Raw genomic sequence first — 12,959 nt, forward strand, 5'->3', positions numbered from 1 at the left:
GGCGCCTGGATGTTTTTGATGATTTTACCATCCGTGTGGGAGGTTTCTCTCATGTCCTCACATGGAGCTGGAGATGATAGAGGGAGCTCATCTGCAATTTTCCTGGGTTGGATTCAAACCGGCAACCTCCAGGCCAGCAACTCAATCTTCATTCCTGCCGGCACAAGAGTTTAATCCACTGCGCCACCAGGGGCCCTTGTTCAATATCTAAGGCATACCCAAATTAACATGGTAACTTTAAAAGAGGATAACTTCACTCTTAATGCAGCTCCTAACTTTTCAAGATACTGTGTCTCCGAGTTTCAGATGTTCCCATAGCACAGGCAGTGGTCCGGGCCAGCCTTTCCAAGCACCTTGCATCCCAGGGCCCCACTAGAAGCAGGAGTGGAAACAGGCTGCTCATGGTGAAACTGCAAAAATAATAGCAAGCAATGATGACATTGCACACAGACTCTGGACCAAAATGATGCATGTAATTCCCCTCTCATTGTGCCAAGTAGAGCTGATTTCCAAGTAAATGTGCACAGAATGAATGATAACCTCTATTATACTCGGAGCCCAACTACGACAGTAATCTCAGGCTTGAGTCCTATTGCTGCCCCACAGTGCTATATCTAAGCTGTTATAGGTAATGGTAGCAGCATTTTGTTCTCAATATTTTTTAAAGAAGCATCTGATTGATAACTTCTGAGAGGACTCATTTGCAACTGAAACATAGGCCCCATCTGCACTCTTGTATAATCTCTAGATTATCTCTTTTGAATTGGATTATATGGCAGTGTAGATTAATACAATCCAGTTCAAAGCAGATAATCTGGATTTCATATGGCAGTGTAGATGGGAGCCTTGGTCTCATGTTATTTGTTAATTTTTAAGGGGAATTCTGCCTACATACTTTATTCTGGAGTGCTGGTCAGTTACGTTGGATCAGGGTCCCCGTGCTATTTTTTTCTACTAGTGTGGGAACACGGAGCAAGAGATTCAAATTGCAGGGGAAAAGATCCCACCTGAACATTAGGAAGAACTTCCTGATGGTAAGAACTATTTGAAGTGGAATATGCTGCTGCTTTGGAGTGGGGTGGAGCCTCCTTCTCTGGAGATTTTAAGCATCTTTTGAGGGTGCTTTGATTGTGTATTCCTGCATGGCAGAACGGGGTTGGACTAGATGAGGCTTATGCTCTCTTCTTATTCTAAAGCAAGAACGAGGTAGAGAGGAGAAAACCATGTTCATACTACAAACTTGTAGCATTTAGATATGTGTGTTTTTAAAGTAATAGTCTAATTACTTTCAATGATTTCTAAATACTATAGCTATAGCAACATCCTTGCAGATGGCCAATATTTTTCACACCAGAAATGACTTGCAGTTTCTCGAATCGCTCCTGAAATGAAAAAATATAATGAAGCAGTAACTGATCTTTAGCTGTCAAGAAAGACTGGCATCCTGTTGGGTTGAACTTTGGAAGTACTGTACTACCTTTGGATGTAGCTGAATGAACGGGGAGGCAAAACTACAAGCAGTCTTGTAGAGAAACCATAGGCTGCTTCACAGTTAACAAAGATTGTGAATGTACAGTCTTTTCCCAGGTGTATAATGCAGTGTTTTGAAAGTATCTATGAGCCAAAACCTTTCCCTGAAAATCACCTCAGGAGAATGGTCTGGAAATTGTAAATAAAAACAAGTATTAGCTTCTAGTTTTAAAAAGATCAGTTCATCATACACCAGCACAACCAAAGTGAATTATTTTAAAAATAACGTTAAATGGCTATAAAGTAGATTTGATAAACATGGGGAGGACAAGTGTAGCCACAGTTGTTAGATGTGATATCCAAATTGAGCTTCCAGATATAGAAGAAACCTACCTCTGAATGAGCCCCTAGAGTCGCAGGGGGTTAAATCAGTGAGCTGCTGAACTTGCTGACTGAAAGGTTGGTGGTTCAAATCCAGGGAGAGGGGTAAGTTCCCACTGTTAGCCCCAGCTTCTGCTTCTAGCAGTTCAAAATATGCAAATGTGAGTAGATCAATAGGTGAGATCAATAGGTACCGCTCCGGCGGGAAGGTAATGGTGCTCCATGCAGTCATGCCAGCCACACGACCTAGGAGGTGTCTACTGACAACGCTGGCTCTTTGGCTTAGAAACTGAGATGAGCACCAACCCCCAGAGTCAGACACAACTAGACTTAATGCCAGGGGAAAACTTTTACGTTTACTTACCTCTGAATATCAGATTCCAAGACAACAACCTTTATGCTCTACTTATGAGCTCCAAGGGGCAGCTGGATGCCAGAAAATTGAACTAAATGGGATTTGATTTGATTCAGTGGGGTTGTTCAAGTGAAATAAGGAAAAGTCTTAGCCTGGCAAATGTAATTCTGGTTTATATAGTGGAAAATAACATATGATTCACTAAGGGTAAAGAAATTTGTCTGTGCAGATATTCTGACATAGACCTTCTACAGTCCTTTACAAACATTGGTCTAAGCTTCTAGGAACTGAAGTCCAAAACATCTGGAGGGCCAAAAGTCCCCCCAGTCCAAACCAAAGAAGAAAGAACCACATTCAGTTCATGCACAAAAGTGAGTTTTGTTGTTTTGTTTTTTTCTCATCTGGGAAGGTAAGTCATGATGAATCATAAACCAAAATGTTGTTTTCTCTTAAATGTTGACACATCCTTGAAATATATAACTCAGGTGTGAAATGGAGTGTTATGGCTGATATCAAAATGAAAACACATTTCTATGAAGCAGTTTTAAAACAACAAGCCAAAGGTTAACTTTAAACAAATGTATTAAATTACAGGTTGCCATCTTTTTTTTTTTACAGGTTTTCTCACGCTCAATAAAACAATCGTAAACATTCTCAGCATGTGTGGTACAGATTTCAAAAGGAGTAGAAATTATATTGTTGAGCTTTCCCACCACTCAGTCATTAACTATTGCTACATCACTTTGGGAAAAAAGTAGTTTGAATTAAACAAAACATCATCCAGGTTTTGATAATGCTGGGATAATAAGAAAGGATGCAGACAAAACTACTGGGAAATCCTGATGGGTGGTAATAATGGACATTTCATGGGATGATGCAGTTGGTCTGAAGTGAACCAGCTGATGTGTGTGTTCTTCCGTGGTGTACCAGCATATTTCCTGTTCTTGATTGTCATCGTCGTCCCCAAACACTGGACATAATCTAACCAGTGGCTTTGTAGAAGACAGTCATGTTCACCCTTTTTTTGATGCAATTCCCATCTTCTTTTTCCATTTGCATTTGGTGAGAGGATAGCCTCCAGTGTGCTGGTATCAGAGTTGGAGAAGGACTCTGGAATACATATCTAAGCTCAGGCAACTCATTGAGTGAGTTTGGGCCACTCACGCTCTCTTAGCCTCAGAGGAAGGCAATGGCAAATCCCTGTGAATAAATCTTGCCAAGAAACCTCTGTGACAGGTTGACTTTAGTGTCACCATAAACCAGAAATTACTTGAAGGCACGCAACTGTAACAATGGCGCTGGGGGTATGTGTGATGACATGACTGTGGGTAGCTCCTTCCTCTCTCTTTCTATTTGAATTTCCAGTGGCCACTCAGATGTGAGTTAACTCTTCTGTTGGCTGTTTGGTAATGATAATTCTGTTCCCCCTTTTGCAATTCTGACACTAATTCTTGATCATGGGCTAGATTGGAGTTCACTTCCTCAGCAACATTACAAGCTTATACAGGGCCTACACGTGTCCTTCTAGATTTTATTTGGGGAGGAGGGGAGGCTATTTTCCATGGTGTCTTGCTCCATACACCTATTTCCCCTACAGTTCCCCCCCCCCCCCGGGTTACACTGGCACACTGAATTTTGTTATTAGCTGCTGTCAAGTTGACCCAGATTTATCGAAGCACTATGAATAAGAGACCTCCAAGTCTCTTTATCATCAGATCGTGCAGAGTCAGGGCAGCGATAGCTTCCCTGATTGAGTCTATCCTCCTGGAATGTGGCCTTCTTCTTTTCCTAATGCTTTATACCTTACTCAGCATTATCATCTTTTTTTAACGAGTCATGCCATTTCTTGATATGGCCAAAGTAGAACAGTTTCAGTTTAGTCATTTTGGCTCTAGTCATCACTTATTTTTCTTTTCACCAGCTCATGGTGTTCACATTGCTGTTACCTCTGTGCACTTGTGCCTACATCTTGTGTAGGAGATTTGTGGTTTTTACCATCATCTTAGGCAATGCCTCGTGGCTGAGTATGATTGTCTCCCAAGGGTAGAGTCTTGGTGGTGGGTCCACAATTTACTGTAGAGAGAGACATATTCTGGATCGGCATGGTATATCGCAATGAGGACATTGATTTCCAGGTAGATGGTGGTCACAATAAAGATTTGCTTGATATGCCTTCCTTTTGGCAGGTTTCTCTTTTTCATCCTCCACTCCTGCCTCTCCAAATCCATAGCACTGTTGGTAAAAGCTGATCTCCAGTTACATCACTCAAGGGCTAGGGATTCTCAGTTTTCAGTGTTTATTCCACATTTTAAGGTTATCTTTAAGCCCATCTTTAATCCTCTGTTGTTGTCCACCTTTCTTCTTCAAAGCTGTGTAGGCTATGCACTCTGAAATCCATAAACTAGCCTCCTGCCCCCAGGCACAGTAGAAGATGCTGTCCTCCCATCAGTACTGAACTTAGACTTGATGCTTTTGTATATAGTGGAATAAGATAGAGGACATCATATGTGGGTGTGTAGGTAAGTGTGTGTGTGCATGGTGTCCTTTTGCGCAAAATGCCTTGTGGAGAATGTTTCATACAGGCTGCGTATTCAGGGGCAACTGTACCAAAACCTACCAAACAGCAATCCCTTTATTGGGATTTATGCTCCAAAGCATAAAATACATCAAGAAGACTTTTGAACCTTTACTGGCTTCTAAATCAGGCAAAAGTGTTAAAACACAGGAGAAGAAAAGTGATGGTGTCAGAGTTACTTTTCTTCTCCCGTTAGGTCAACTTAGCTGATGAGAGAAATAATAAAAGATGAAAAATGTTGGCTTGTGACTCATTGTAATTTTTCTACTCCTGTATGATTTCAAGCATTTTTGCCTGATGCCATCAAAGCCTGCACAATGCATTTTCTGCAGGGTCAGGACAGGTATTTTTGTTAAAATGATCTTAGATTTTGTGTTATCCTACCGGCGGGTGCCCTGGACGCTCTGCGACTGAGCACCTACCCTGTGCCCTGAAGAGCCCACGACTCCCACTGAGGATGCTGGACTAAGGAGGAAGCAATTTCACTGTGTGAATGATTATATGTGAGGTTCTGGTTAGAAGCCTGGATGGTGCTTATTCGCCCTGAAGAATTTGGCTCTGACTTCATTCCAGGATCTGCTATGTCTGCAGTTTCATGGCCACGAAGGATTTTTTTTTTTGTTTTCACCTCCCTCCACTGTAATGGATTGTGGGAGCACCTTTACCTTCATTGGTGAGGTTCACATTTAGCCACGCTGATGTAGATTATGGGCTCTGAATGGAGTAATAAGAATGTATTAAATATCATTAAACATTGTATTATATACAATAAATGTATATAGATTTCATATAAATTTCATATAAATGGTTACAAATGACAATCAAACTGTTGCATTCACAGTATGATGAATGGTAGTTGCATTCACAATTGAATAAACTTTCTTGTTTGTTTTCTTGTTTCTTCATAAAAGAAGAGTAGACCCCTGATCCACAACCGGTTTCGACTACCTATAGTCTTCGTCTGGTGGTAGGGTCTGAAAGTATTGGGTAACATTAATACAATTGTACAAAGTGTTTTCTGGCTTAGTAAATTTGACAACTATTAATACATACTACTTACTATTGTTATTTAGTTCAAACAATTCAAGGGTGTACTCAATAAACCGTAAAGTCTTTCTTAGATACCGTGGAACCTATTGGGAACATACAGTGGCTTACAAGTTGTTCTCTTGATACATTAAACACAGTGAATCATTTTGGATTTTCACTCTCCAGACATAATTCCCTAAAGGTTTGAATGATACCAACTCTTATGACTGTTTTTTATAAATCTGTTGTATTTCTTTAAATGTGACTCATAAGTTAATGCTACACACTGCTTTGTAGAATACCTATGTGAGATTCTTTGCTATTTAAACATCTGGTTGAGCCATTTAGGCTCATACTCGCAGTAGAATAAAACCTGTATGCAGAGTATCATTGATTTGAAACAGAACGCTTTGTAAGTATAGACATAATCTCTTTTCATTATTTTATTTTTATCCACTCTGTGTTTAATGTATCAAGAGAACAACTTGTAAGCCACTGTATGTTCCCAATAGGTTCCACAGTATCTATTCATTTATTGTATATAATACAATGTTTAATGATATTTAATACATTGTTATTACTCCATTCAGTGGACATTTGTTAGTTCAAGCTCTTGGGAACCCATCTTTTCTTATAATATGTGTTATATAAATGCCATCAAGCTGCCTTCAAACTACATTAATTGTTCAGTGTAAATGTGCCCACAGATACTATGGAAGATCCAAGACAGAGCTGACTCTTTGGGGTGTATAATATGTACTGCCCAGGTCTCGACCTGGTTCCTACATTTGACCTGTGACCAGGTACATGTTTGTTTCACTTCCTCCTTTGAACACTTTTGTCCCACTTTCCATGGGGTGCATCAACACCAGGCATGGGCAAACTTTGTCCCTCCAGATGTTTTGGACTTTGAACTCTCAGAAAGCACAGCCAGCTTACTGGCTGTTAGGAATAGTGGGAGTTGAAGTTCAAAACACCCGGAGGGCTGAAGTTTGCCCATACCTGCTCTAAAATGTGGAATGAAGGTAGTTTGATGCTACTTTAACTTCCATGGGTCCATGATATAGAATCTTAGAAGCCGTGGTTTTACAAGATTGCTGGTGCCTCACCAAACTACAACACCTGCACATCCATAGTGTGCTGGAAGTGTGTAAGTCCCAGTTCCTTTTGTTAGGCTGCCTCACCCATAGCTTGAGAGTAGCCATTTTTCTGTTAGTTTATGAGGGTGGAGTTTAAGAAAACCTTTCCTGGTTTGGAGCAGTAAGTTGGTCCGCCCCTTTGCTTAATTAAAGTTATTACCACTAGGGAATCTTGGAAGCAAGACGTGTCTATAGTTGGTCTCAGTTAGATCCAGGCTTGGACAAGCCATTTCAAGCCAGTACTAACTACTCTTCTGGGAACGCATTCGACTGTACTGATCCACCGCTGGTCAGTGGCAGCCTATGGGGTTTTCAGCGCTTTCAGCAAAAGGTGCCAGGCCTCAATAGGAGAGACTGCTCTTTCAATCTCCAGCCTGACCACCTTGGACATTGGGTGCCTCAGAGGCCCCTCTACCAGAGAAAGTGAGCAAGGGAAACTTCCATCTGTTCCTCGTCTTCAGAATCATCCACTAGCAGTGACTTCAAGGACAACCAGCTACCTTCAAGCTTTAAGTATAAACTTTGTTTTGGGGAAATCAAGATAGTACCTGGGTGGAGATAGGCTCAAGATCAATTAATAAACTATTACCATTTCTTGAAAGTAATGCTGTGGACATTGATTCTGTGGGGTTCAACATTCCTTGCTCAAAAAGGGAGAAAAACCAGCATCCCACAAGCTGATAGAAAGTTAAGTCACACTAGCGCGAAAGACATTTAAAGCAGCTTGGGTGTGACAGCACACATAGCATGAAGCTAGGGCAGTAAGACTGGTGTCAAGCTGCATTCATTCTACAGCGTAGATGCAGCCAGAGGCTGTGTAGATGTGTCCTATGTTATATTGATTCTGGATTTTGTTTTATCAACCGGCTGGTAGCTCCCTGACTAAGCCCTTCCTCTGTGTCCCCGAGAAAGGTCAGGGCTCAAGCTCCCCTCCCCCGCCATTTGAAGAGGATGAGCTTTGGGAATGGGGAGCCCTGCAGCTGCTGTTCATCACTGCGGAGCTCTGCACGAATGGCTCAGCAGACAGACTCCGGGTGGGAAACCAGCACTGCAATGTGGCTGGATTTAATTTGAACTGCATTATGTGGCTCTACTACACTGACTGACAAGATCATGCAGCTCAAATGCATTGCAGAGGCTCTCACCACGGCCTCCCCCAACCCAAGGACCCCAGCATCCATTCCCGCACCCCTTTTGTCTCCAAAAGAAGGCTATTCAATTCTAATCAAGCTAGCCAATTGAAACATTCACTCTTACCTCCAAAAGACAAGAGTTCTTTCTCCCACCCTGGACATCCTTCCTCAGATATATAAACCCCACTTGACTAGTTTCCAACAGAACTCACAACCTCTGAGGATGCCTGGCATAGATGTGGGCGAAAGGTCAGAGGAATTCCAGACAGGAAACAATCAGGGCCAGCTAATCACCTCCCAACAAAGGATTCCCCCAGGCAGGAAGCAGCCAGGCTTTGAAGCTGTAAGGCTATTCAATGTTAATCAAGGTGTGCCAATTGCAACATTCACATTTGCCTCAGGAAGGCAAGAGTTCTTTCTCCCATCCTGGGCATTATTCCACAGCTATATAAACCCCACTTGCCTAGTTTCCAACAGACCTCACAACCTCTGAGGATGCCTGTATTTAAAAGCTCTAAAATCAGGACAGTAAATAAAGAACAACACTCTGAGAACAGGTGAATTCCAGACAGGAAACAGTCAGGGCTAGCTAACACACCCCAAGAAAATATTCCCCCCAGGCAGGCAGCAGCCAGGCTTTGAAGCTGTAAGGCTATTCAATGTTAATCAAGGTGTGCCAATTGCAACATTCACACTTGCCCCAGGCAGGCATGAGTTCTTTCTCCCACCCTGGATATTATTCCACAGATATATAAACCTCCTTTGCCTAGTTTCCAACAGACCTCACAACCTCTGAGGATGCCTGCCATAGATGTGGGCGAACCGTCAGGAGAGAATGCTTCTGGAACATAGCCATCAAGGCTGTAGCCAAGGGGGGGGGGTGTTAGGGGTTCAAAAAAAAACCCAAAAAAAACCTGGTGTACTCATGAATTTTAACTGATTAGCCAAATCCCCATGAGTGTCCACTGAAGTTTATCGATGGAGCCTGATTTCTAAATTATTTTGCGTTATGAAACCACTCTTCATGGTTCGCTAAAAAAAAAAAGTTCAACTCCCTCCCCCATTTTTTTCCTGGCTATGCCCCTGATGGCTATAAGTAAAGGTTTCCCCTGACGTTAAGTCCAGTCGTGACCGACTCTGGGGGTTGGTGCTCATCTCCATTTCTAAGCCGAAGAGCCGGCGTTGTCCGTAGACACCTCCAAGGTCATGTGGCCGGCATGACTGCATGGAGCACCCTTACCTTCTCGCCGGAGCGGTACCTATTGATCTACTCACATTGGCATGTTTTCGAACTGCTAGGTTGGCAGGAACTGGCGCTAACAGCGGCCGCTCTCGCCGCTCCCGGGGTTTGAACCTGGGACCTTTAGGTCTGCAAGTTCAGCAGCTCAGCGCTTTAACGCACTTCGCCACCGGGGCTCCTCTGATGGTCATACAACCCGGAAATCTCACGGCAAGACCCAGACCTACCTTCGTCCCTTGGCCACACTGCTCTGGGCATTCCGCCGCTGGCGCATTGGCCACGTGCGCCCTGCAACGCGTCACCCCGATATGTAAACAAGGGGGCGGGGCTATGCCCAACGAGGCCACGCCCCCTCTCCCTCCCTTTCTGGGAAAGTCAGCCGGAGTCCCCTTGCCTTCTTCCCTTTTCCTCCGAGGAGGGAGGGAGAAAGAGAGAAGGAGGGATGCCCTGCGGAGGAGCAAACTTCTTCGCCTCTGCTCCTCACTCTCTCTGCCGGAGAAGGACTCCGGGCAGGAAGGGCTGGCTGCTTCCCATCCCATCCTCTTGATCCTAGCAAGGCGCTTCGTAAGTGCGCCAGACCCTGAGCGGACGTGCTGCGCTTCCCCAGCCCGGGCAGGAAACCGACTGGAGCGAGACCCACGTGGAGGAGGAGGAGACCGAGAAGGAGGAGAAGCCGGGCGCTGCAGAGGACCTCTCTTTCTCTCTGCGCCTCCAAGGCTTTGCCCTTGCAGCGGCCTGGAGAAGCAGAAGGAGCCGCGGAGGAGAGTTGAAAGCGCGCCTTCCCTCTCTCCCGAGACTTTTGCAAGGTCATCCCTAGAGGAAGAAGAGGAAGAAGAACAGAGGAGCCCGGGCGCCCTTAGCAGTGTGAGATTTCGCCTCTCCTCCTCCACCCGGATGAGCCCTTGAGCGACCCGCAGCAGCACCACCAGTAGCAACAGTCTTCCCGGCTGCTCGCTCCGCCTCTCGGCCTCTCCACAGACCCCCCCATGAGGCCATTGGGCTTCTCGGGGCGGCGGGGCTCCGAAGGGGGGCGCCCGGGGCCCCAAGACCCATGAGGAGACGGAGGAGGAGGAAGAAGAAGAAGAGGGGGAGCCGCCTCCGCGCCCAGGATGTGGAGCCAAGCGGGAGGAGGAGGAAGAGGAGCGGAGGGGCGGCCTCGGGGGCCCTTTTGACCAGGACTTAGCCGCCCAGGGCAGACCCTCGGCATCGCACACTAACAGAGATATATTAATATTCAGAAGCCTGGATATTGATCCCCCCCCCCCCAGGAAACTGGTGTGTGTGAGAGAATTGGCCGTCTGCAAGGACGTTGCTCAAGGGGCGCCCGGATGTTTGATGTTTTACCATCCCGTGGGAGGCTTCTCTCATGCCCCCTGCATGGGGAGCTGGAGCTGACAGACGGTACCTATTGATCTACTCACATGTGCATGTTTTCGAACTGCTAGGTTGGCAGAAGCTGGGGCTAACAGCGGGAGCTCACCTGGCTCTCCCCGGATGCGAACCGTCAACCTTTTGGTCAGCAGTCCTGCCGGCACAAGGGGTTTTTTTTAACCCATTTCGCCACCAGGGGGATATTGATTGATTGGGGCCCTATTGGCGCGCGCTAAAACCTGCCTCATTCAGGCTGACACTTTTGCACAGCCTGGATATTGATTCCGTCACCACAGAAAAAAAATACTCCCAACTACAGAATACAACTTGGTAGTTTGGCCAAGCCTGGGTATTGCTGAGTCGTGTCCCCTCCACAAGGACTTGAAGCGCCCGCCTCATCCGACGAGGAATTGGTTTCCTTCAATCCACGCCCGCCCTTTTCTCTGAGAGGAACTTTCCCTCAAGACAGTATATCTAGAATTATAGTTGGAAGAGACCTCGCGTGCCATCCAGTCCAACTCCCTGCCAAGAAGCAGGAAAATCGCATTCAAAGCACCCCCGACAGATGGCCATCCAGCCACTACTTAAAAGCCTCCAAAGAAGGAGCCTCCACCACACTCCGGGGCAGAGAGTTCCACTGCTGAACAGCTCTCTCTCACAGTTAGGAAGTTCTTCCTCATGTTCAGGTGGAATCTCCTTTCCTGGAGATATACAGATATACATATAGATACATTGATCTATCTATCAAGACATATATTGGTGTATTAAAAATGTGGACACTAAGTTTTCATCGCCAAGCCTGGATGTTGCTTTTTGGATAGATCTATCGTGGATTCAACTACTCGAGAAGGCAAAAGTTGGACCAAGCCGGGATATTGATTGTGTCCCCTCAACAACATCTCTTTGGATTGTGTCCCCTCAATGACATATCTATCAATATATATATTGGTGTATTAAAGAACTTGGGCAGTAAGAGGGGAGAGTTTTCATTGCCAAGCATGGATGTTGGCTTTTGGATAGATATAACAGTGAATTCAGCTACTTGGGAAGGCAGAAGTTGGACCAAGCCGGGATATTGATTGTGTCCCCTCAACAACAGTTGGACCAAGCGGGGTTATTGATTGCGTCCCCTCAACAGCAACATATCTTTTGGTTGTGTGTCTTTATTTAACAGCTTGGCAGGGAGGGCAGAGCTTTGTCCAAGGCTGGACACTGGTCATCCCTCGAGGAGGTGTCTCTTGAAGGACTTTGAAGCGCCCGCTTCGCCGTCCCTACGACGCCGACGCCTTGGGAGTTTGGTGGTCATGGCAGCAGAGCTGGCAGCAAGGAAGCCCTTCTTCCCGCCTTTTCCCTCCTCGCCTTGACTGAGAGCAATCCACGCACGGAACTCTCTTCCCTTCAGAGTCGCAGCAGCGGCCGCCTTTGGGAAAGTTTACCTCACACAGGCGACACCTCATCTCCCCGTTCCCTCCCTCCGTCCGAAAGAGGAGCGGCAGAAGGCAGGCGAGGGTCGTCCTCGGCGGGTTGCCCAGCATGGGAGACGGCTCTCCGCCGGAGCCCAGCCGAGCCAGCAGCCACCCCTCTCCCGCCGTGGCCGCCTCCGCAGAAGCCGAAGCCATCGAGGTGCTGGGCGCCGAGGATGGGCTGCCCATGGCCGCCGAGGACGTAAGTGGCTCTCCCTCCTTTCCCTCTTCGGCTCCCCGGTAGACTTTAATCGGATCAAGTTATTTAAAAATAAACTTTGGCATTAAAAGTGCGGGTGGGGAAGGGAGGGAGGAGGAGGAGGGAGGAGAGGTTGGAGTCTTTCGAGGAAGAGAAAGTGCTTCCCCTTCAGGGGCTTCCCTCCAGAGCCCTTCCTCTCAGGAGGAAACTCCACTGAGCTCTTATTTCTAGGAAGTAGACATGGCTGCATCTACACCAGGCACGAGCAAACTGGGGCCCTCTCTCCAGGTGTTTTGGACTTTATTTATTTATTTACAGTATTTATATTCCGCCCTTCTCACCTCAAGGGGACTCACGGCGGATCACATTATACACACATAGGGCAATCATTCAATGCCCATAAACACATCAAACAGAGACCAAGACAGACGGACGCAGAGGCAATTTAACCTTCTCCTGAGGGGATGTTCGATTCTGGCCACAGGGGGGAGCAGCTGCTTCATCATCCACTCTGACGGCACTTCCTCATTCCAGGTCGTAAATTAGTTAAACTTGCCTCCCCACTTTATAAGTGGTACCTTATTTCCTACTTGATAGATGCAAC

General features: G+C 45.9%; 2 protein-coding genes across 7 annotated transcripts in view; one reads left to right on the forward strand and one right to left on the reverse strand.

Annotated features, from left to right (window-relative positions):
* Positions 1 to 12,228, reverse strand: part of LOC134295894 (uncharacterized) — a 29,034-nt gene extending 16,806 nt beyond the window's left edge. Inside the window, exons 1-2 of the mRNA XM_062969383.1 lie at positions 12,135 to 12,228; positions 9,550 to 10,535 (exon numbers count right to left, since the gene is read on the reverse strand). Of these exons, the coding sequence (XP_062825453.1) occupies positions 9,550 to 10,535; positions 12,135 to 12,228 (1,080 nt within the window). The remainder of the gene's footprint in view (positions 1 to 9,549; positions 10,536 to 12,134) is intronic.
* Positions 10,420 to 12,959, forward strand: part of rhbdl3 (rhomboid like 3) — a 143,410-nt gene continuing 140,870 nt past the window's right edge. For all 6 annotated transcript variants that reach the window (XM_062971014.1, XM_062971008.1, XM_062971010.1 and 3 more), the window contains exon 1: positions 10,420 to 12,358. In XM_062971014.1, coding sequence (XP_062827084.1) covers positions 12,227 to 12,358 — 132 coding nt within the window. In that variant the 5' untranslated portion in view covers positions 10,420 to 12,226. The remainder of the gene's footprint in view (positions 12,359 to 12,959) is intronic.

This window comes from Anolis carolinensis, chromosome 2 (assembly GCF_035594765.1).
Source record: "Anolis carolinensis isolate JA03-04 chromosome 2, rAnoCar3.1.pri, whole genome shotgun sequence".
Taxonomy (NCBI): Eukaryota; Metazoa; Chordata; class Lepidosauria; order Squamata; family Dactyloidae; genus Anolis; species Anolis carolinensis.